At 39.8% G+C, this 21253-nt stretch overlaps 1 protein-coding gene across 1 annotated transcript in view; it reads left to right on the forward strand.

Moving 5' to 3' along the window:
- Positions 1-20609, forward strand: part of LOC150089711 (forkhead box protein L2-like) — a 50092-nt gene extending 29483 nt beyond the window's left edge. The window contains exon 2 of the mRNA XM_090368751.1: positions 19280-20609. Coding sequence (XP_090224877.1) covers positions 19280-20157 — 878 coding nt within the window. The 3' untranslated portion in view covers positions 20158-20609. The remainder of the gene's footprint in view (positions 1-19279) is intronic.
- The last annotated feature ends 644 nt before the right edge of the window (positions 20610-21253 follow it).

The following is a 21253-nucleotide window of genomic DNA, read 5'->3' on the forward strand; positions in this document are numbered from 1 at the left end:
TTGAGAAGTGCCTTGATCTTTGTCCTATATTTCATCAACGAAAAATCTATCTAATATATGCAGGTGTTCGAAAAAATAGGATCATAATAACGCAATAATTAATGTTTGATGAGTGGGGAAGGAGAGGATGGTAACTTAAAGAACTGCTAGAGCGACCTATGAGCAGAGCAGTCATGTAAATAAATGCTCTTGTGCTCATGAAATGCTTTGCTATGAAACGTAATTCATTTATAAAATAAAATGGCCGGATGTTAAGACAATTACTTCTGTGATGAGCAGTTGGTCTCAGTTAGCGCGCCACTATCAGATGATCATCAACACACCGTTGACATGGAGAATAGAATGTATTTTGATTAAACGCGAATTAACTGTGCTTTTCCGATTCAAATGATTGATTTTTCGCTCGAAAACTATTGAGTGATTTCTAAATACATCCAAGAACTCCTGTGTGCGTGAAGTTGATATTCCATTTCAACTTGAAAAAAAAGCAATTATAGTCCGCGAAGTCCACAATATGTTCAATTGGACGGCAAAGATAAACCTTAAAAATTACTCTTTGGAAGAAGCACCATTTCTTGCATGTTAGGCAATGTTCATAGAGATAACAAATAGAAAAGCGAAGGGAATAGAACGCTGATTAACATAAATACATATTTCGAAGATTAACTGGTGTCATTCAATGAGACAGAGCTAGGTTAGTTGTTGTTCCGTATGTTAATTTGCAGATGAAAAAATGTTAAGTGCAAAGACAGTTAAGGAATTAGTCAGTAGATTATGTCTGCATTTGCGATGATATAAGACGATTCCATCTCCTCCCCTCCTCTGCCTCCCCCTCTTCTCTTGGTGGGACCTGTCCCCACTGATCTTCACGAGGTCATCCTCTTATCTCTATCTGTTCCCCCCAGCCTTCAGTCTCTCCCCCACTCAAACTTAATTTACCGAGTATGCCCATAAAGTAACTTAATTGAACTAGAGCAAAATTTAACTCCTTGCACTTAAACCTATACCCCAATTCGGCTGTAAATTTGCCACAATGCTCCCCCTTTTTTATATATATATAGGCCCTTGCCACTGAAATTATTATTATTATTAGCCATATGGTGAAGGAAGTCTGAGGCTTATGCTGCACCAGCCAAAAAAAAAAAAAAAATTCTGAATTACTTTGAGAGAGAGAGAGAAGTAGAAAGGAATCGCCAAGAAAGAGAAGAATGATGATATCCAGCTCAGGACCCTGGATATGCCAAGCCTATACTCACAAGATGTGATCCCCATCTTCGGAAACTAGGTGGCAGGGCCTGCCAGAGTACTTAAAATATCTACTGGGTGTCTGACCTGCCACCTCGTGTAGTGTTATAGAATATAACACTACACGACATTTCACTCCCCACGCAATTTTAAAGCAATTTTAAAGCTCTGTTTGTGTATGATACACAAACAGAGCACACAACGCAGAGATGGGAGAAACCCCTGGTACCGTCAGACAGCCAACACGCTTTACACTTTTTACACTTACCGCCTGTGGTCATAAGATTGGTAAACGCTTGTTTTTTACCAAGCTTACTCTTTCCAGTATTGTTCAAGTTTTCATGAAGCCAGTATGAAACCTTCTGGGTGAACTTTCGAAAATGTCGCGTGAGGTGGGGATAGAATTTGTAGCTTCTCCTCTGTTATATATGCTCTTTCGTTATATGAAGATCTTCTCTACTTAAAATAGTGTTCGCTTTCTTATTGGCTCTTCACATTTATTACCTAGGGTAAATTAGTTTGAACTTTGTTCTTTAAATTTGTGTATTTAATCATCTTCAACATCTGATCATCGGTTTAATGAAACAGACCAATGATACAAATTTTTGTTTCACTGGAAATTTTCCCATTTTAAGAGAAACTTCAGTAAGCCTATTTGTCTTACAAATATTTCTAAGGTTTTTACTGCTTCGTAAATTATCCTCCGTGATGTACTGTTACGTACATAATCTATTATACTACGAGGGCAGTCATTTAGTAGCCAGAATCTTATCTTACGTGATATATACACAACGTTCCCTAAGTGGCGCATTTACGCATAGGTGCGCGGGTCTGTGGGGCCCCAATAGTTGGTAGGTCCCAAAAGATGGAATATTTCAGTAACCTATCTGAAAAACTGTTGCGATGAAAGAGAGCAAGGTTTTAGGAGTAGATGGTGTGTATCCATTTATATTAAAGAATGCACCGAGGGAGTGTATCGTACCATTTGGATCGATATTAAGATCACCACTAGGCTCTCTCGGATGATATTTTTTAAACTGAAGAAAGGAAAATGTCTCATCCATTCATAAGGGAGGGACGAAGTTCGAAGTGATAAGTAAAGTAGTTCGAACTAATTTAAAGGATGTTTTAACTATAAAAAAAAGCGCAATATTAGGATCACCAGAGAATTACTTCACTACCCGCGTGTGTGCGTAGTATGCCTGTGAACTGCACATATTCTAAATAAATAATCTTTATTTGTCCTACCATACTAAATAAAGTGTTAGAATGGTGAGCGACAAATTCCCTTCACGGCAGTAAATGCCAGGGGATTTACATATAAAACAAGTAGAAAATATAGATTCATTAAATTTACTGCATTTCTGTCCTGACAGTTAACGTGAAAGTTGCTCAGTATAACAACAACTACTAAAAACACTATAGACACTTGTTCACATAAGCACACAATTCAGTACACACACGCACACAATTCAGTACACACACGCACACAATTCAGTACACACACGCACACTTCAAAAATGCGCACAACTGTTAAGCGACAGTAGCCAGTAGCGCTGCGTTTCTATGTGCCGCCAGTAAGCAAAATAAAATTTGCCGCCCTAAATGTTGAATACTGATAAGCGTTAACCAATCAGAAAACAACATCGAAAAAATTTCGGCGCCCTCTTGAACTGCCACCCATAAGCTGCGCGTAGCTCGCCTACCCGTTTGCGGTGGCCCTGACAGTAGCCTCAGCGAACCACTTCGCGGGTTTTTTTTTTTTTTTTTTTTTTCTGTACTTCGGATCTTCTATTAGCATTTTCAAGTCAATTCCAATTAGAGATAAGCAGCAGATTGATTCCAACGCCCTGACTGGTACGAACCTATCAGCCATCTTCAGTCTGTTTGCTTTCATCCTCAGAGATTTAGTGGCTCTTAAGGCAGATGGCGGGATGTGCCACTCACAAATCTGCCAGAAGCACGGTGAGGATATCACGCCCATCATCATCTTTATTGTAGTTATGAGTCGTTTCCAGGCAATAATGTCGGGCAAACGCTGTAGTTTCAGTTGTTCTGCAAGCTGCTGGTCCTTAACTGAAGGAGGAGATGGTACTTGTTGTTGGCCCACTTAAGCATTTAAAATTCAGTCTAATATATTCTCTTAATATAGGTAGAGATTGGGGATTGGGGACGCCCACAATTCAGCACAATATGGCCGAATAGATTGTTGTCCTTATGTATCGTGCGGTTGTCGCAGTTTGTCTCACGTGCAAAACGCGTTGCTTGGATGTCCAACGTAGATAGTTCATCCTCTTTACTAGTAAATCAGTATGTGCTCTGGTCGATTTATCTGTTTTGCTGGACAAAATCCCGATGATTGTTAGAAAAATCTTGCTATCCTCAACCAAGACTAACTCATCCACAAAATCAAAAAATCCCATAAAAGTAATGAGTAACTATAGACCGGTGAGTTTGACTTATGTAGTGGGTAAGATAATGGAATCGATGAACGGGATTGACTGGCACAGGCGACAATCGCCGACGGGGCTAGCAACAAATTTGGGCTATTGACTAATAGTCATGACATAACTATTACATTAGCATTAGCAAAGGCACATGATGCAAGAAAGCAAGTTTATATAGTATCACCCTAAAAAAAACAGCCCTTATTTCACCCATCACTCGCTCCAAATGTTTGTCAAGTTCTGCCTTGAATCTATTTAAGCTATCAACTTCTACAACGACAGATGGAAGTTTGTTCCAGCAATCAACCGCCCGCAGGCTAAAGGCAAAGTTCCGCACATCTATCCTACAACCATCTTTCCTCAATTTGAATTTATGCCCTCTCAGGCGATTATTCGGAGCAAGAGGAAGAATCCCATCAACATTGAGCATGCTCCAACCATTCAAGACTTTTTACACCTCAATCAGATCACCTCGCAGGTGCCTAGTCTCCAGACACTGTAATTTGCAAAACTTAAGCCTTTCTTCGTAAGAGCAACCCTTTGTTCCATTCAGTAATCTTGTTGCCCTTCTTTGTACTCCTTCCAGCAGCTCTACATCCTTCTTGAAATGAGGCCTCCAGACCTGTATACAGTACTCAAGTTGAGGCCTGACCATTGCTTTATACTAGGGAATAATCACCTCCTTATCTCTGCTAGAAATATTCCTGTATATCATTGACAAGACACCATGAGCTACTCTTGCAGGCCAGCCCGTCTGCACTGCTCAGAGAACTTCATATCTGCCTTCACAATTACCCCCAGATCCTTTTCATTCTCTACCTGTCAGTGTAGTACCACAGAGTTGATACGTTGCTCTCGGGTTGCTGTTTCCTATATGTAGTATTTTACATTTGTCAATGTTAAACTTCATTTGCCACCGCTCAGCCCATCTGCTCAACCTTTCCAGATCATGTTGCAGCAGCATAGTGTCAGTAGTGTCCTTAACAACCCTGCCAACCTTTGTATCGTCTGCAAACTTGGACATTAAGCTTGATATACCATCATCAATATCATTTATAAATACCGAAAACAATAATGGACCCAATACTGAACCCTGAGGGACTCCACTAATAACATTAGTCCATGATGAGCAGTGTCCATTGATTACCACTCTCTGTCTGCTCCCCCTCAACCACCCCTTTATCTATAGCAGCAATTTGCCTGCAATGCCACACTGCTCCAATTTGTGCAGAAGTCTTCCATGTGCAACAGTATCAAAAGCCTTTCTAAAATCCAAATATATAATATCAAAGTTATTCCCTGCATCCAGTTCTTTTGTGACTGCATCATAGTATCCAATCAAATTGGTCAGGTAAGACCTCCCCTTAACAAAAACATGCTGTGTCCGAGCTATAACTGAAGTCTTGTCCAGATGATCCTGCAATGCTTCTTTAACCAGTGCCTGCATTAATTTTCCTGGAACAGAAATCAAACTCACGGGTCTATAATTACTTGTGTCAGCCTTTGATCCTCCTTTGTGAATTGGGGTCACATTTGTACATCTCCAGTCCATGGAAGACTCCACTATGAGAGCTTTCTTGGATACCACTGAGTCCAAGGAAGCTCTCATCATTATGGCTAAGGGTTTGCTCATTTCCTTTGCTGCCTCCTTTAATATAACTGGATAGATCCCATCCACCCCAGGTGCCTTTCTTGTGGTTATCTTCAACAATTTCTCCTCCACTTTACTCTCAGTTATTACAAGATTCTCTCGCTTACTGCTAGAGTTGAATACACCTCTGGCATTCCCCTCGCTGAATAACTCCTCATGTGTGAACGTCGATGCAAAATATTCATTTAGTTTGTTAGTTACCTGAGCAGGATCATCAACAGTTGACCCATCGATATCAAGTGGATCAATCTGATTCATCCCCTTCCTTCTCTTCTAGAGTTTACATAAGTAAAGAACTCTTTGCTGTTTTTCTTTGCCATCCCTTGCCAAAGATTTCTCGAAATCTGCCTTTGTCTGCCTAACCTCATTTGTGACTTGGTTACAGACCAGCTTATATCTATCATAAGCTTCCATGTTACCCATTAATTCATATGTATCCCATGCATTTTTCTTCTCTGCCACATGTCTAATTAGTTCATCTGACCTCCATTTAGGTCTAAACCTTGAACAATATTTCTTAGTTGGTATGTAAAGCCTAGTAGCTTCCAAGATAAGTTCTTTGAATGCCTCTCATTTCGAATTTGCTGTTGGTAACATCTTCAGTTGGTCCCACTGTATAGAATTTAAATACTGTCTCAGACCATCGTAGTCGCCTTTACGGAAGCAAAAATCCTTTCCCTTTACCCCTGATGGTAGTTACCTCTTTGAGTAAATCCCACTTAAGCACATTGTGATCACTGCCACCCAGTGGTTCCTTTATCTGCATATTCTTAATGCATGAAGAATCACTACTGATAATCAAATCAAGAGTATTACTCCCTCTAGTTGCCTCCCAAACATGCTGATGAAGAAAACAATCATCCAATAAATCCACAAAAGCCTTGCTAGTTTGTGAGTGACCAACCGACAAATTCCATTCAATAACTGGGAAATTAAAATCACCCATTATAAGACTCTCTGATGTACTGGCCCACTCTATTTCCCTGTACAGTTTCTTATTATACTCATCAGAGTCATTAGACCTATAGCACACTCCTACTCTCAATTTTGATCTCCCCATGCTTATGTCACACCAAACTGACTCGACACTGCACTGTCCAGCGATGTCGACTGGCTTCACTTCCTTGGATTTTATGTGTTTCTTAACCAATAGCATAACCCCTCCTCCCTTCCTATCCTGTCTATCCTTTCTGTAGACGTTGTACTCCCCAAATTCCAGTTCTGCATTCCTTATATCTGTGTGACACCACGTCTCTGATATCCCAACAATATCTGCCTTTGATGCTTTGAGCAATACCTCAAAGTCATCAAATTTATTTACCAAACTCCTAGCATTGGTGTACAAGCAAATATACATGCACCTGTTTCTATTCTTAGCTACCCTAACACAACCCATGTGTTTACTTATACTGCAATGACTCCCAGCAGTCTCTGAAATATCCTGAATCTTGTTTTTCAGGCTTCTGCTCATTCCAATAGAAGCAGTGCAAGAATCACTTTCACCTCTGCCAGTGGCTACTGTTAATCTATTAGTCTTTGTATCCTCCCCAAGCTAGCAGTTTTCCGACCCACTGCCTCGATAGTATCAGCAAATATTCTTGCACCCTTTCTATTTAAGTGTATCCCATCCCTGTAGAAGCAGTCTCTCCTGTTAACAAGTATTGGTGTACATGAAGTATACATTCACCTGTTTCTACTCTTCGTTGCCCTAACACAGCCCATGTATTTACTTGTTCCACTATGACTCCGAGCAGTCCTGGAAATTCCCATTGTCTTGCTTTCCAGGCTGCTGCTCTGCATTTCAATAGAAGCAGTGCAAGAATCACTTTTACCTCTGCCAGCGGCTACTGTTAATCTATTAGTTCGTGTTTCCCCCGAAGCCAGCAGTTTTCCGACCCACTAACTCTGCCTCGATAGCATTAGCAAATATTATTGCACCCTTTCTATTTAAATGTATCCCATCCCTGTAGAAGCAGTCTCTCCTGTTAACAAGCAGTCTCTTCTGTTAACAATTAGGCGATGTATTTACATGGAACCAAAATTGCTGGGAGCTGCTGTTGCCAAAACCTGCCCGGTCCTGTCAGTGATTATGGATGCAATTCCGAAAGCACCTTGATAAGAATGAATTCCTTAAGGGAACTCAGCATGGGTTTGTGAACGAAAAGCCTTGCCTGATAAAGCTAGTTAATTACAACTAGTCATAAAGCAATTAGATACTGGAAACAGTTTTGACATTACATATCTAGATTTTAGTAAAGCTTTTTATTCGGTTCCCCATGAGAAACTACTGTACAAACTTGCCGCTGTTGGGATTGCTGGGAAGATTCTCAAGTGGATTAAGGGATGGTTAAGTGAAAGAAGATGGGGTGGTAATTAATGGGATTCTTCAGAATGGAATAATTTCAAATACATACAATTTTGTAGCAGCAGTGGCCCAGAATCTTATAGTTAGCTTAGAGCTCCAGACGCACTACTACGAAGTATATCATGAAAGATCGCCGGCGATAAAAACGCACGACACTTCTCATTTTACGTATACACTTATACACTCAAGAAACTTCTTTCTTTCACCCCCCCTCGGGGTAGTACAGTTCGTAGAATCGCCGTCCTCCCCTCACCCAGTGGAAAAAACTTAGTTCAAGTCCCGTCGATGACGAGAGAAATTTCTATAGGCCTTTTTCACAACGTGGCTGAGTTAGTCTGTCTCAAGCGAAGGTAACGTGCTTTTTTTCTCCTGGAAACCCTGGTTTTTTCGTCCAGCAAACAGAAAATCGACCTCAAAACGCAGGCCTTAGTCGCTGATGCTCCTAAGACCCAATAACAACAAGAACTTCTTCTCGTTTTACGTTTACACTCAGACACTTATCTGAAAGTAGCGTACAAGCCCTGACATGTTTAGAAGCTGACAGTGGCGCACAGTCGTAGCGATTTCAACAGCGCCAGGCCACGGCACACATTCTAGTTTTAGCATGTGATAATAACTTCTTATTTTTTATGGATTAACCTTAAACTTTATTTTTTCCTTAAACCTTAAACCTTATTATGGATTAACCTTATTTTTTCCGGATTAATCTTTCGGAAAAATATTGACAAAAAAGGAAAGGTTTAGAATACCTTATTTTAAGTGGAACTTACCTCCTTATCTGTTTTTATTTGATTGAAATAAAATTAAATAAAAAGGATTATGAGTATTAAAAAGTATTCAAAATGAAATCCCACACAGGAAAGTACACCTTTCTCCGTGTTCGTTATAGAGACTTTCCCATACTGAAAATATACTGTAGAACCAAAAGTTTGAACAACGAACTTTCGAATGTCATCTTTAGTTGGTTCGTGAATGATAAGAGAAGAAATGAATGTTGTTAATATAAAAAGTTTTAAGTTTGTTAGTGATTAAGTATTAAGTTTTTCCCACGATGCAACTCAGGCATGCATGTTATTATTATTATTATTATTATTATTATTATTATTATTATTATTATTATTATTTATTCAATAAATAAATAGGTTACACTGGTCCCGACTCAGTATTCATATGCTAGGAGGGCAATAAAGAAGGTTATACTGTACAACAGCCAGGGGCGAGCCGTCCCGAGGGTGAAGGGGTGCACTGCACCCGGACGCCAATTCAAGGGGCGCCTGAAAACCTGAAACTTACATACACATATGAAGAAAATTTTAAAGGGAGCCCAAATTTCGATTGGCATCCGGGCGCCACATACCCTAAGAATGCCTTTGACAACAACAAAGATGTATAGTATTTAAAATAAAGACTATATTGTTAAACTTATCACTTTATAGTACGGGTTCACAGCTAAGGAGGTAAATTCCGTTAAACATAAGGCATTCTAACCATGGGCATCCGCAGAGGGGGACAAACGGGGCACTTGCCCCTCCCTGGGATCGAGTAAAAAATTCCACAAATTATAATAGTAAAAGTGATTGAGATATATAACCTTACATCCTCGACCATGGGACGCTTTGTCTGCCTTAAAATTTTATTACGGGTTAGCCGGTTTCGGCCCTCGGCGGGGTAACCATAGAACACGTGTTTCATCTATTGCAGCAATAAAACACGTGTTCCTGTTTTTGGTTCATCGACTGATATTCCCGAAACTTTACCAGACGTTTTGGAACATTGCGACTATTCCCTTCTATTAATTCGGCAATAACTATTGGTATGACATTACCTGTTACGACCTGTACCATTGAAAGAAGTTTCAGCACCTTGAGACGTGTGAAAACATGGTTAAGGTGTCCACTATCTCAGAAACTCTCTTATCAGGTTTATGTATGATTAGTGTGCACAGGAAGAAACTAGAAGAGGAAGCTGTAAAGAAGAAATTTATTGAAAATGTCATCAATGGGTTTGCAAGCGATAGACGGAGAATTCCATTCTTATACGATACGTGATTATTGAAATTATTATTGTCTATATATATATATATACTAATTCTTGTTTCCTTTATATTTTAAATTTATATACATTATGTGTATATGTTTTTGTATTGATGCAATACTGTATTCTATAATGTACTTGTTTAATTAAATAATTAAAGAATTATTTAAAAAATGAAATAAAAATTTATTGATGTAATTATTTGTCTCCAAGCTTTGCCCTCCCCCCACCTGAAAAATTTTCTGTGGACGCCCATGATTTTAACCCTTTTGTTTTTTTTTTTTTTTTTTTTGACATGTAGTAACGGTAAAATACCGGTGATTGAGCACTTGGGATGTTAGTTTGTGTGCTATTTAAACAAAAAAGTTTCTATTTGCAACCCTAATATATTGCCACAGGTGTAGGGCGAGGATTCCATGAAACAGTGCCAGGTATATGAATAGCACAAGACAAGACTTTTTATTTTATTTTATTTAATACTATAAAGGCATTATCCACTTTGAATTCATTATATAACGTCGAAGTATAACTGTACATTGGATCGTTTCGACCTGTACATTGTCTCTTCTGAGAGATGCCTTTAAAAGAAAACAAATTAGTTAATATATGTAGTTCATTACATTTTAGACGAGTTCGATTTTTTTCCTTAAATTAAATTAACTTCTTATTCTCTGATTCATTAGAAGTGAAAAGTAAATACAGTTGTCACCTTATCGATTAATTACTAAGAATATAACTTTATATTCTTTATAACACAATAAAACTCTAGAGTTTTACATTCTCTAAACTTAGCCATTCACTTTAATTACAACTGTGTAATATTTATTACCCTTCTCCTGTGTACTCTTTTTCAAGTTTCTCTCTCTCTGTCTCCGGCAAGTGTATGTAGGTGAGTAAGTATGTGTATTGTATTTGTAGCCAGGGGGTTTAGGATGCTTGATCCCCTGTTCCCTAACCCCCAACCTTGGCCATGAGGAGGCGCGCCAGGGACTGCTTTTTAACTGAAACTCTTACTGGGGCTATCAGGCAAGCTTGGAAGCCCCAAAGGGCAAATACAAAAATTCAAATTATTATATTAAGGCCACCGGTAATTTTTTACATATACCCGTATTATATATTATGTCTGCAAATTGGGTGTGTTCTGAGGCGAATTTTCTGTTTTGCTGGACTAAAACCCCCCAGTTTTTTTTTGGGGGGGGACCTTGCTATCTACGACTGAGACCGACTAACTCAGCCACGGAGTGAAAAATGCCCATTAAAGTTCCTCGCGTCATCGACGGGATTCGAATCCAAGCCTTTTCCACCCGGTGTGGGGAGGAAGGTGACGATACCACTGTGCTACCTGCTCAGACAAAGGGCAAATACAGCTAAAATTAAAAGCCAATAAATAATTGTTTACGGGAGGAGACTTGAGTTATTTCCAGTCGGTTTATTACAGACTGGAGATAAAGCCGGAGCCAAAAATGTGAAATATCACTAAAATGGTGAGTATGGCTTGGGCTTGGCACACACCCAGGGTTCTGAGCTGGATATCATCATTCTTCTCTTTCTTGGTGATTCCCTTCCACTTCTGACTCTCTCTCTCTCTCTCTCTCTCTCTCTCTCTCTCTCTCTCTCTCTCTCTCTCTCTCTCAGAGTAATTCAGAATTTTTTTTTTGGCTGGTGCAGCATAAGCCTCAGGCTTCCTTGCACCATATGGCTAATAATAATAATAATGACATAGCGGTACCCAACACTGGCAACCTGCAGAAACCCATAGGGGAAAAAATTAGGAAGTACACGAACCTAATACAGGAGATCAAAGAGATGTGGCATATGCAACAAGCAACGACCATCCCGATCATCGTGTCAACCACAGGTATGGTGCCAAAGACCCTACATAACAGCCTAGCGGCGCCTCCGTAGCCAGGTGGGAAGGAGCAGCAGTGCGTAGCACACGCTTCTTGATTAGACCGGGGTTCGAGCCCGTCACCACCAAATACGGAGGATGCGGAAAGGTCATGGATGACCACCGCATATCCCGGAGCAATATGGCCTTAGTTGCTAATGCTCCTAAAAAAAAACTAAACTAAAAACTAACAGCCTAGCAGCAATAAGACTCCCAGCGAACACCTACAAGGAACTCCAGAAAGTCACAATCCTGAAAATCTGTAGGATAGTCAGAGATTTCCTCGACCAACAGTAACACCAGACATAACAACAACCACCCTGTGTACTTGGTAGTAATACCGGTCACGAGGTATCTTCACACGTGTCTTACGCGTAACACTACATGCGAAGCATGCATGAACTGTCCAAAGCTGCATTAAAACTACATTTATTCCATGAAGAGCTTTTTTACATACACTTTGTATGGAAAAAATAAATAATTTTTCTATTTGTCTGCTTTTATTGAAATTTGGAAACGGCCCACCAAATAATTTTAAAAGGCCCAGAACATAAATTTTCATGAAAATCCGCCCACTGGAAGTCGAGTTGTTACTTACTGGTGGAAGGACGGACATGGTGAAGATATTAGGCGCATATTCGTATATTTGAATGCGTTTAAAAAGACCAGTGTTAAAGAGAATTGGATTGTGCTGCATAATGATCTGCAAACAGGTCTCTTTTGGTTACACGGTATCATACTAGATATCACACACCATGTGATATTTTTCTTTTTTTATGTTGTTTAGAATTTGTGCAGAGGTAATATCCACTATATCTATTATAAAATGTATATTTCGCCTCCACCCGATGAAGAGACTTTCCTTGACTTCATTTTCTGGGCCACTTTGAATACTAATATGAAAGTCTCTGCCATAATGTTGGAGAATTTAATCTTCCCTCTCTTTCCTTTTCCTGCCATTTGAGGTTGATAATCATTTTGATGCTGTGGATTTTCGTACCAAGGATTCTCAAATCCTTTTAATATATATACCAATATTCGCAATTTTAGTGCATTCTTTCACTTCGAAGGTATTCTTCTTTCTAATTTTTGTCTAAAAATCCACTCTGCTTTTTATGTGAAGTCCGGCAATGATAACTTAAATAGAATGCTATTCGCTCTGTAACTTCTTAATATTTGTTTTGTTCCTCTGGGGTACGTTGTGACAGTGTTGATCACACACTACTGAGCTTTTCTTTCTATTAATACTGTCTTTAATACGTCGAACATTTCAGGCATTTTTAAATTGTGGTATCAAAACTGTCATATTAGGATTGTTTTGTTTGTTATTTGGTTTTTAGGAGCATTAGCAACTAAGGCCATATTGCTCCGGGATATGCGGTGGTCATTCCCTGACCTTTCCGCATCCTCCGTATTTGGTGGTGACGGGCTCGAACCCGTCTAATCAAGAAGCGTGTGCTATGCACCGCTGCTCCTTCCCACCTGGCTACGGAGGCGCCTTCATATTAGGATTACACTAGAACGAACTCATCTGCCAATGTGTAATATCTATAAATTGCATGTGTTCTTTGTTCGATCTTCCTGTTTTGCCAAACGAAAAACCGAGTTCTGTACGAGGGGGTATCAAAAAGTTCCTACTCTGACCTAGATAAAACATCAGCAGGAAGATGACATTTTTAATACTGTATAAGTTGTCTACATATTCAATACCTAACATGTGAATTTCATTCCCGTAGGTGATCGTACATAAGAGATGGAGCCCTGAATCTGAGGAAGGGTGCTAGGGTTGACAAAGTGGAGTATCGAGCAGTGATCAAGTTCCTGTATTTGCAGGGTAAGAACGCTCAGGAAATTGAAGAAGAAATGAAAGCTGTGTATGGGTAGAATTGTCCATCTTATGACACTGCTAGGAGTTTGGAAAATAAATTTGATGAATTTGAGGTATTGCTCAAAACATCAAAGGCAGATATTGTTGGGATTAGTATTAGTATTAGTTTTAGTAACGGCCGCATGGTGCAAGAAAGCCTGTGGCTTATGCTGCACCAGCCAAAAAAAAAAAAAAAAAAAATCCGAACAAAACAATGATAAAAACAAAAAATAAATAAATAAATAACTAAATAATAATAATTAATAAATAAAAAAAATAAAATAAAGTATAAATAAAAAGGAAATTAAACCTATCATCCTATGCGCTTCCCTTACCCGAAAGTACTATCCAGATGACCTTTGAATTTCCCCAAACTGTCGGCCTCTACCACCCATGAAGGCAACTTATTCCAGTAATTTATAACTCGCTGGCTAAAATAAAACTTCCTGCAGTCCAATCTAAACATTTCCCCCCCCCGTAACTTGAATTTATGTCCCCTAGTTCTAGCATCATTTATAATCTTGAAAATTTTGTCCTCATTCATTTTACTGATGCCTCTCAGAGCCTTAAACACCTCAATCAAATCTCCTCTAAGGTGTCTAGTTTCCAAACTCTGCAACCCACATATTCGAAGTCTTTCTTCATAAGGACGCCCTTTTGCCGATCTCACCAGGCGAGTTACCCTTCTTTGCACCCTTTCAAGAAGCTCGATGTCTTTCTTTAGGTGCGGTCTCCATACTTGAACACAGTATTCCAAGTGTGGTCTAATATAAGCCTTATATAATGGGATTATCACGTCCCTATCTCTACTTGCAAAAGTTCGATAGATCATCGATAGGACACCATGGGCCCTTCCTTGAAACCTGTTTACAATGCTCTCTGAGCATTGTAAACAGGTAAACATTTCATGTCTGACCGTATCGTAACACCCAAGTCCCTTTCCTCCAGTACTGGGTTTAGTTGAACTCCACCAAGTGAATAAGTTTTTTTGGGATTACTGTTTCCCAGGTGTAATACCTTACACTTTGTTGGATTAAAGCATAGCTGCCATTTTTCTGACCATTCCTGAAGTCTATCTAGGTCTCTCTGAAGAAGCTCAGCTTGACAGTGATCATTAACTACTCTACCAATTTTAACATCATCTGCAAATTTAGACATCACGCCCTCTATCCCTTCATCAATGTCGTTTATGAAAATTAAAAACAACAGTGGTCCTAATACTGATCCTTGGGGAACCCCACTTCTTACATCAACCCAATCTGAGGAATAGCCATTTATCACAAACCTCTGCCTCCTGCCCTGAAGCCATCCTTCTATCCATCTAAGGATTTTCCCAGTGATTCCAACCTGTTCCAGCTTATAAAGCAACCCCTCATGTGGGACTGAGTCAAAAGCTTTGCTGAAATCTAAATAAACAATGTCGAAATTATTCCCTAAATCCAGCTCGTGAGTGACCCTTTCGAAATAGCGAACCAGATTTGTTAAACATGATTTTCCCTTTACAAAACCATGCTGAGTATCCTTGAGAATTTCAATTCGATCCAAATGATCCTGAATTCCACCCTTGATCATTGCCTCCATGATTTTCCCTACTACTGAAGTCAGACTGACAGGTCGATAATTTCCAACTTCACTTTTAGAGTCACCCTTATGTATGGGAGATACATTTGCACTTTTCCGATCCAAGGGAATCTCCCCAGAGTTTAGTTATGCTCGCATAATTAGCCTCAATGGTTCAATGCACTCGCTTGCCGCCTCTCTTAAGATTATAGGGTAAATAGGGTATATTCCATCAACTCCAGGAGCCTTACTGGTCTGTAGGCTCGAAAGTTTTTTCATTAAATAATCTTGCGAAATTTCAATATCATTAATTACATATTTTTTAACTTCGCTCCCACAATTTCCCATTGCCACAAAAGGCTTTTCATTTGTAAATATCGATGCAAAATAACTGTTGAGTTCATCTGCAACGGCAGCTGGTGTATTTATTACTATCCCCTTTCCCTTACGTAAAGGTCCGATCCGGTTTGTCCTGCTCTTCTTGGCATTTATATATGTGAAGAATTCTTTATCCCCCCTCTTTGCTCTGTTTGCTAGTGATTTCTCATAAACTGCCTTTGCCTGTCGAACCTTGTAGCTGTTATAGGCTTCAGTACTTTTTGTTGCTCTGTAACCTTTCCAAGCCACCTTTTTCTGCTCAAGTAATGTGGCAACTTCACTATTCATCCAACTTGGAACCCTTCTCGTGGAGTATTTTTTTAATGGTATATACGCATTCAAGGCATCTGTAATTAATGTTTTAAAAGCGTACCACAGTTCAATTGTATCATTCTCAGCGCGATATCTACCCGGATATCAGAGACTTGGTGTCACACAGAAATAAGGAATGAAGAACTGGAATTTGGGGATTACAATGTGTACAGAAAGGGTAGTTAGGATAGGAAGGGAAGAGGGGTTATGCTATTAGTTAAGAAACACATAAAATCCAAGGAAGTGAAGCCAGTCGACATCGCTGGACAGTGCAGTGTCGAGTCAGTTTGGTGTGATATAAGCATTGGGAGATCAAAATTGAGAGTAGGAGTGTGCTATAGGCCTAATGACTCTGATGAGTATAATAAGAAACTGTACAGAGAAATAGAGTGGGCCAGTAAATCAGAGAGTCTTATAATGGGGGATTTTAATTTCCCAGATATTGAATGGAATTTGTGGGTTGGTCACTCACACACTAGCAAGGCTTTTGTGGATTTATTGGATGATTGTTTTCTACATCAGCAGGTTCTGGAGGCAACTAGAGGGAGTAATACTCTTGATTTGATTATCAGTAGTGATTCTTCATGCATTAAGAATCTGCAGATAAAGGAACCACTAGGTGGCAGTAATCACAGTGTGCTGAAGTGGGATTTACCCAAAGAGGTAACTACCATCAGGAGTAAAGGGAAGGATTTTTGCTTCCGTAAAGGCGACTACGATGGTCTGAGACAGTATTTAAATTCTATACAGTGGGACCAACTTGTGATGATACCAACAGCAAATTCGAAATGGGAAGCATTCAAAGAACTTATCTTGGAAGCTACTAGGCTTTACATACCAACTAAGAAATATTGTTCAAGGTTTAGGCCTAAATGGATGTCAGATGAACTAATGAGACATATGGCAGAGAAGAAAAATGCATGGGATACATATAAATCAATGGGTGACATGGAAGCTTCTATGATAGATATAAGCTGGTCTGTAACCAAGTCACAAAGGAGATTAGACAGGCAAAGGCAGATTATGAGAAATCCTTGGCAAATGATGCAAAGAAAAAAAGAAAAGAGTTCTTTACCTATGTAAACTCTAGAAGGAAAGGGATGAATCAGATTGGTCCACTGGATATTGATGGTTCAACAGTTGAGGATCCTGCTCAGGTGGCTAACAAACTAAACGATTATTTTGCATCTACAATCACACATGAGGAATTATTCAGAAAGGGTAATGCCAGAGGTGAAGTAAACTCTGGCAGTGAGCTAGATGATTTTGTAATAACTGAGAGGAAAGTGGAGGATAAATTGTCGAGAATAAACATAAAAAAGGCACTCGGGGTGGATGGGATCTATCCAGTTATATTAAATGAGGCAGCAAAGGAAGTAAGCAAACCCTTAGCCATAATTATGAGAGCTTATTTGGACTCAGGGGAGGTACCCATAGACTGGAGATGTGCAAATGTGACACCAGTTCACAAAGGAGGATCAAAGGCTGACACAAGTAATTATAGAACTGTGAGTTAGTTATGGGTCTGCCCTCAGCATTTTTACATGACCAAACCAAAACCAAATTATGATATTAGGGTCTCCCGTAAATGATTACATCTACCCATATATTTATTTTGTCTGTAAATGGTCGATTTGTCTGTTTACTGGATGAAAAAATCCCAGTTTCTGAGTAAAAAGCCTTGCTATTTACGCCTGAGACCCACTAACTACACGTTGTGAAAAAAGCCCATTCAAGTTCCTCGCTTCATCGACGGGATTCGTACCCTGGCCTTTTCTACCCGGTGTGGGAAGGACGGTGACGATACCACTGTTCTACCCGCGCAAACATTTTTACATGACCATCTGCACATGTCTAAGGTATCCGCACGATGGGTTCCTAGATTGCTGACGTCTTTACAGAAGTAATGTCGAATGCAATGTTCTCGCTTACTGTTGGATTTGTGTTAGCGCAGCACCTACCCTATTCACCTGACCAACACCGTCAGACTCCTTGTTTCGAGAAATGAAGAAACCATTGCGTGGACGCCGCTTTGATTCGTATCGGGAAGTCATCAATGAAGTGGAATCGTGGTTTCAGGCAAAAAGTGCGGACTTCTATGATTAAAGCATTAAACTAATCAATAGATGAGAGAAATGTGTTGCTATACATGGAGAGTACACAGAAAAGGATTAAAGTTCCTGTGAAGGTTCGCCTTTTTAGGGCTATTATTTCTAGGTAAGTTTAGGTACGAACTTTTTGATACCCCCTTGTATCTGCCTATTTCAAAAACCTTTGCGGTTAGCCCACTAATTGGTATTGCTGGTAGTGAAAAAAGAGAGAGAGAGAGAGAGAGAGAGAGAGAGAGAGAGAGAGAGAGAGAGAGAGAGAGAGAGAGAGAGTCTGAGTCTATTCTTGTCCATATGGGAGGATTTGCATGTGATTTTTCACAGCTTAGTCAGACAGGCTAGAGTTGCGTAGTCTCGTCAGTCGACCAGAGAATAATACACAGTTGAGTGACAATATATTGAAGGACTATGGCTTTAGTTGCCTCAGCGAAAACACTAAGCAACAGCATATTTCAAAATGACTAATAAGTTCCTCTTGCCATGTTATGCTCAATGCATCACACTTCGTTAGAATATCCTCAAGTAATATCAAAACGATTTCAGTAAACCAAAATGAATATCTGTTAGTGTCGAATCCAAATGTTTCAAATAGGGGGAAGGGATGGAGAAGGAATTGTTGGGAGATTTTTTCTCTCTGTTTGTTTTTTTTATTTATTTATTTTTTATTTTTTATTTTACAAACCCTCTGAGAAAGATCGTAGAAATCTTCGGATTTCTGAAATCTTTCTACAATGATTTTTATAATTTTTTGAATTCTGTTTCTGGGTAAAGTGTTAATTTCTGGGGAGGAGAAATATTAGCTGCGATTGGAGTTGTTCTTTCTCCATCCCCACCGTACACATTTCCGGATTTTTAACATTATTGGATATTATAAAGACCTGAAACTTGTTTCACGTATGCGGGTCTTTTTGATGATTAAAGGAAAGAAGATCCAATGCTATTTATTCGGATGACAAAAGACAGAGTGCCCACCTTCTCATATGCTCCGATGTGGGGAGACTGAGAGAGTGTCTCTGTGCAATTTAGTGGCGTGCCCAGAAATTTTTCCTTGGGTGGACAGTGCCGGATTAAGGCACGGGCTAGCAGGGTCCTTTCTCCGGGCGCCAATTTTTTACAAATCACGAAAAAAAAAATATATATATATATCCTTAGTAAAGGGGACGCCGAAAAACCTTTCTGCCCGGGGCGCGAAAATACCTTGGTCCGGCACTGGGGGGGTGGGGGACTCATACAGTACACACTGGTATCTTTTACAAGTGGCAACAAGTGCCAGTATAACTATATAATACAAAACAAAATATTCTTTGGGGTGGTACTTTATTCCCTTCATTCTTTCTTTCCATGTAGGTGCGCCTACGTCTCTATGGAAGTATATGTGTGTCTTTTCAATGTGATACTTATTATGCTTTCCCTCTTTTTCTTAGCACATCCCCTGTTACGTCCTACGCCGATGCGCAAAGATTTCGTGAAGACCTCCGATGCGAAAGTCAACGACAGTTTTTCTCTCACTTCCACATCGACCCCTGTGACCACGCAGCAGAACCACAATACCTCCTCCGACAACGCGACGCCTACCGACGACAGTACCCGACCGCCGTATTCTTACGTCGCTCTTATAACAATGGCCATCAAGGAGTCGCCCGAAAAGCGGCTGACACTGCGAGAGATCTACGGCTACATCCGCACACGCTTTCCGTACTTCGAAAAGAAGAGCGGCTGGCAGAACAGCATTCGACACAACCTGAGTCTCAACGAGTGCTTCCGTAAAATTCCCCGAGAGAGAGAGGGTGACAAAAAGGGTTGCTACTGGACTCTGCATCCGGATTACGATGATATGTTCGAGAACGGCAACTACAGACGCCGACGTCGTATGAAGCGACCATTCCGTCGTACATCATCGCTGCACAAAGCTTTCTATTCCGATCCTTTCTCCTCTCCCCTGGCTCTGGGACCGAATGGCTTCTTCGGTGCCAGCTACCCGACTCCGCAGACGACAGTTAGCAGTTGGCCGCTGTCGCATATTCAGGGTTCCGCAGCACAGCTCAGCTACAGTCCGTGTGCACGAATGACGGCTCAGAGTCTCCACAGCCCATACACCACCGTATCGACTCAGATCGAACCCGCCATGCAGTCCGTTCAGCTAGGGCCTGTGGCCAGTTACGCTCCACATACTTTTGGTGGTCCTCCTGCTGCAACGAATACGTTCCCATCTTCGTTTGGTCCATGTCGTCGACAAGGTCATGCAGAAGGAACTATGCCGACGGTTCACTACCATCCCTTTTGGACAGAAAAACAGATTTAATTTCGTCCGGTGCGTACCATTGACAATGGGAAAAGTTTCTATTATATTTAAATGATTCTTGAACTTTGGGATGAAGTGTGGATAGTTCACGGAGTGGCTGCCTAAAGAAGAAACATTGTTACTGAAGTTTTACGAACTTTTCCAACTTTGTTTACGCATTTCAGCTGTTTGTGTAGATTAAGAAACACATTCTAGACTTACTAATTTGGAGTTTTATTTGCAACAGTCCCAATGCACAAACAGTTAAGAAGAGGACGATCTCAGATTAGAAGCGAGAGAGGCGAGAAGTTCAGAGACAGCAACAAAAAGGTATTCTAAGTTTCCCATAATCATTTGAATATTAATATAAGATCAGTATGCAAAGTTTGGCACTTCTGTGCAGGTACGCTAGATAGAAGATGGTGCTTTGAGACTACAGTCACGAGAGCAAAGATAAACAGTGAGATAACAGGTTGTGGGTGTTAAAAAAAACAATGAAGTCAAAAAACAAGGATTATAAAGTACCAAATATGACAGAAGCAATAAGTTCTTCCTTTCTACTTTTTTTTTTTCCACAAACTTTGTTAGAACAGTTTTCCTCTTTCAATTTTCACAAAACTTTCTGACTTTATTGTACCAAGATAAAATATGAAAATGAAAAGTTTTTCTTTTATGGGTTGTTTGCTTCAAGTAACCAACCTGCATGCGTGTAGGAAAATCAACGATGATTGAAATAACACTCACATTCAGTTTACTAAACACCTAAAGAAAGCTATATTAACAGTTGTAAGAAATCCTTGTTCCATAACAATAATTGTATTAAGAGCTACACAAGAGACAAACTACGTAGGAAAGTAGTTAATTCTCAGATTACCGTATTTAATTGATTTACTCATATTTCAAAGTAAATAATGTGCAGATCTAGTAACAATAAAAGCAACGAAAGAATTTATAGTTACAGGACTAAAAAGTGAAGATCGGTGAATTGATATTGTATAAAAATGTTCCTTGCACTGTTTGTTCCTTTTTTTTTTTTTTTCCTAAGATTCACTGACATCAAAATGCAGCAGATGATACACTTCGACAGAGACGTTCTTTCTCTTCCTTCTCTTAAAAC

The sequence above is a fragment of the Mastigoproctus giganteus genome, chromosome 2, assembly GCF_048544385.1.
Source record: "Mastigoproctus giganteus isolate SK-2022 chromosome 2, ASM4854438v1, whole genome shotgun sequence".
Lineage (NCBI taxonomy): Eukaryota > Metazoa > Arthropoda > Arachnida > Uropygi > Thelyphonidae > Mastigoproctus > Mastigoproctus giganteus.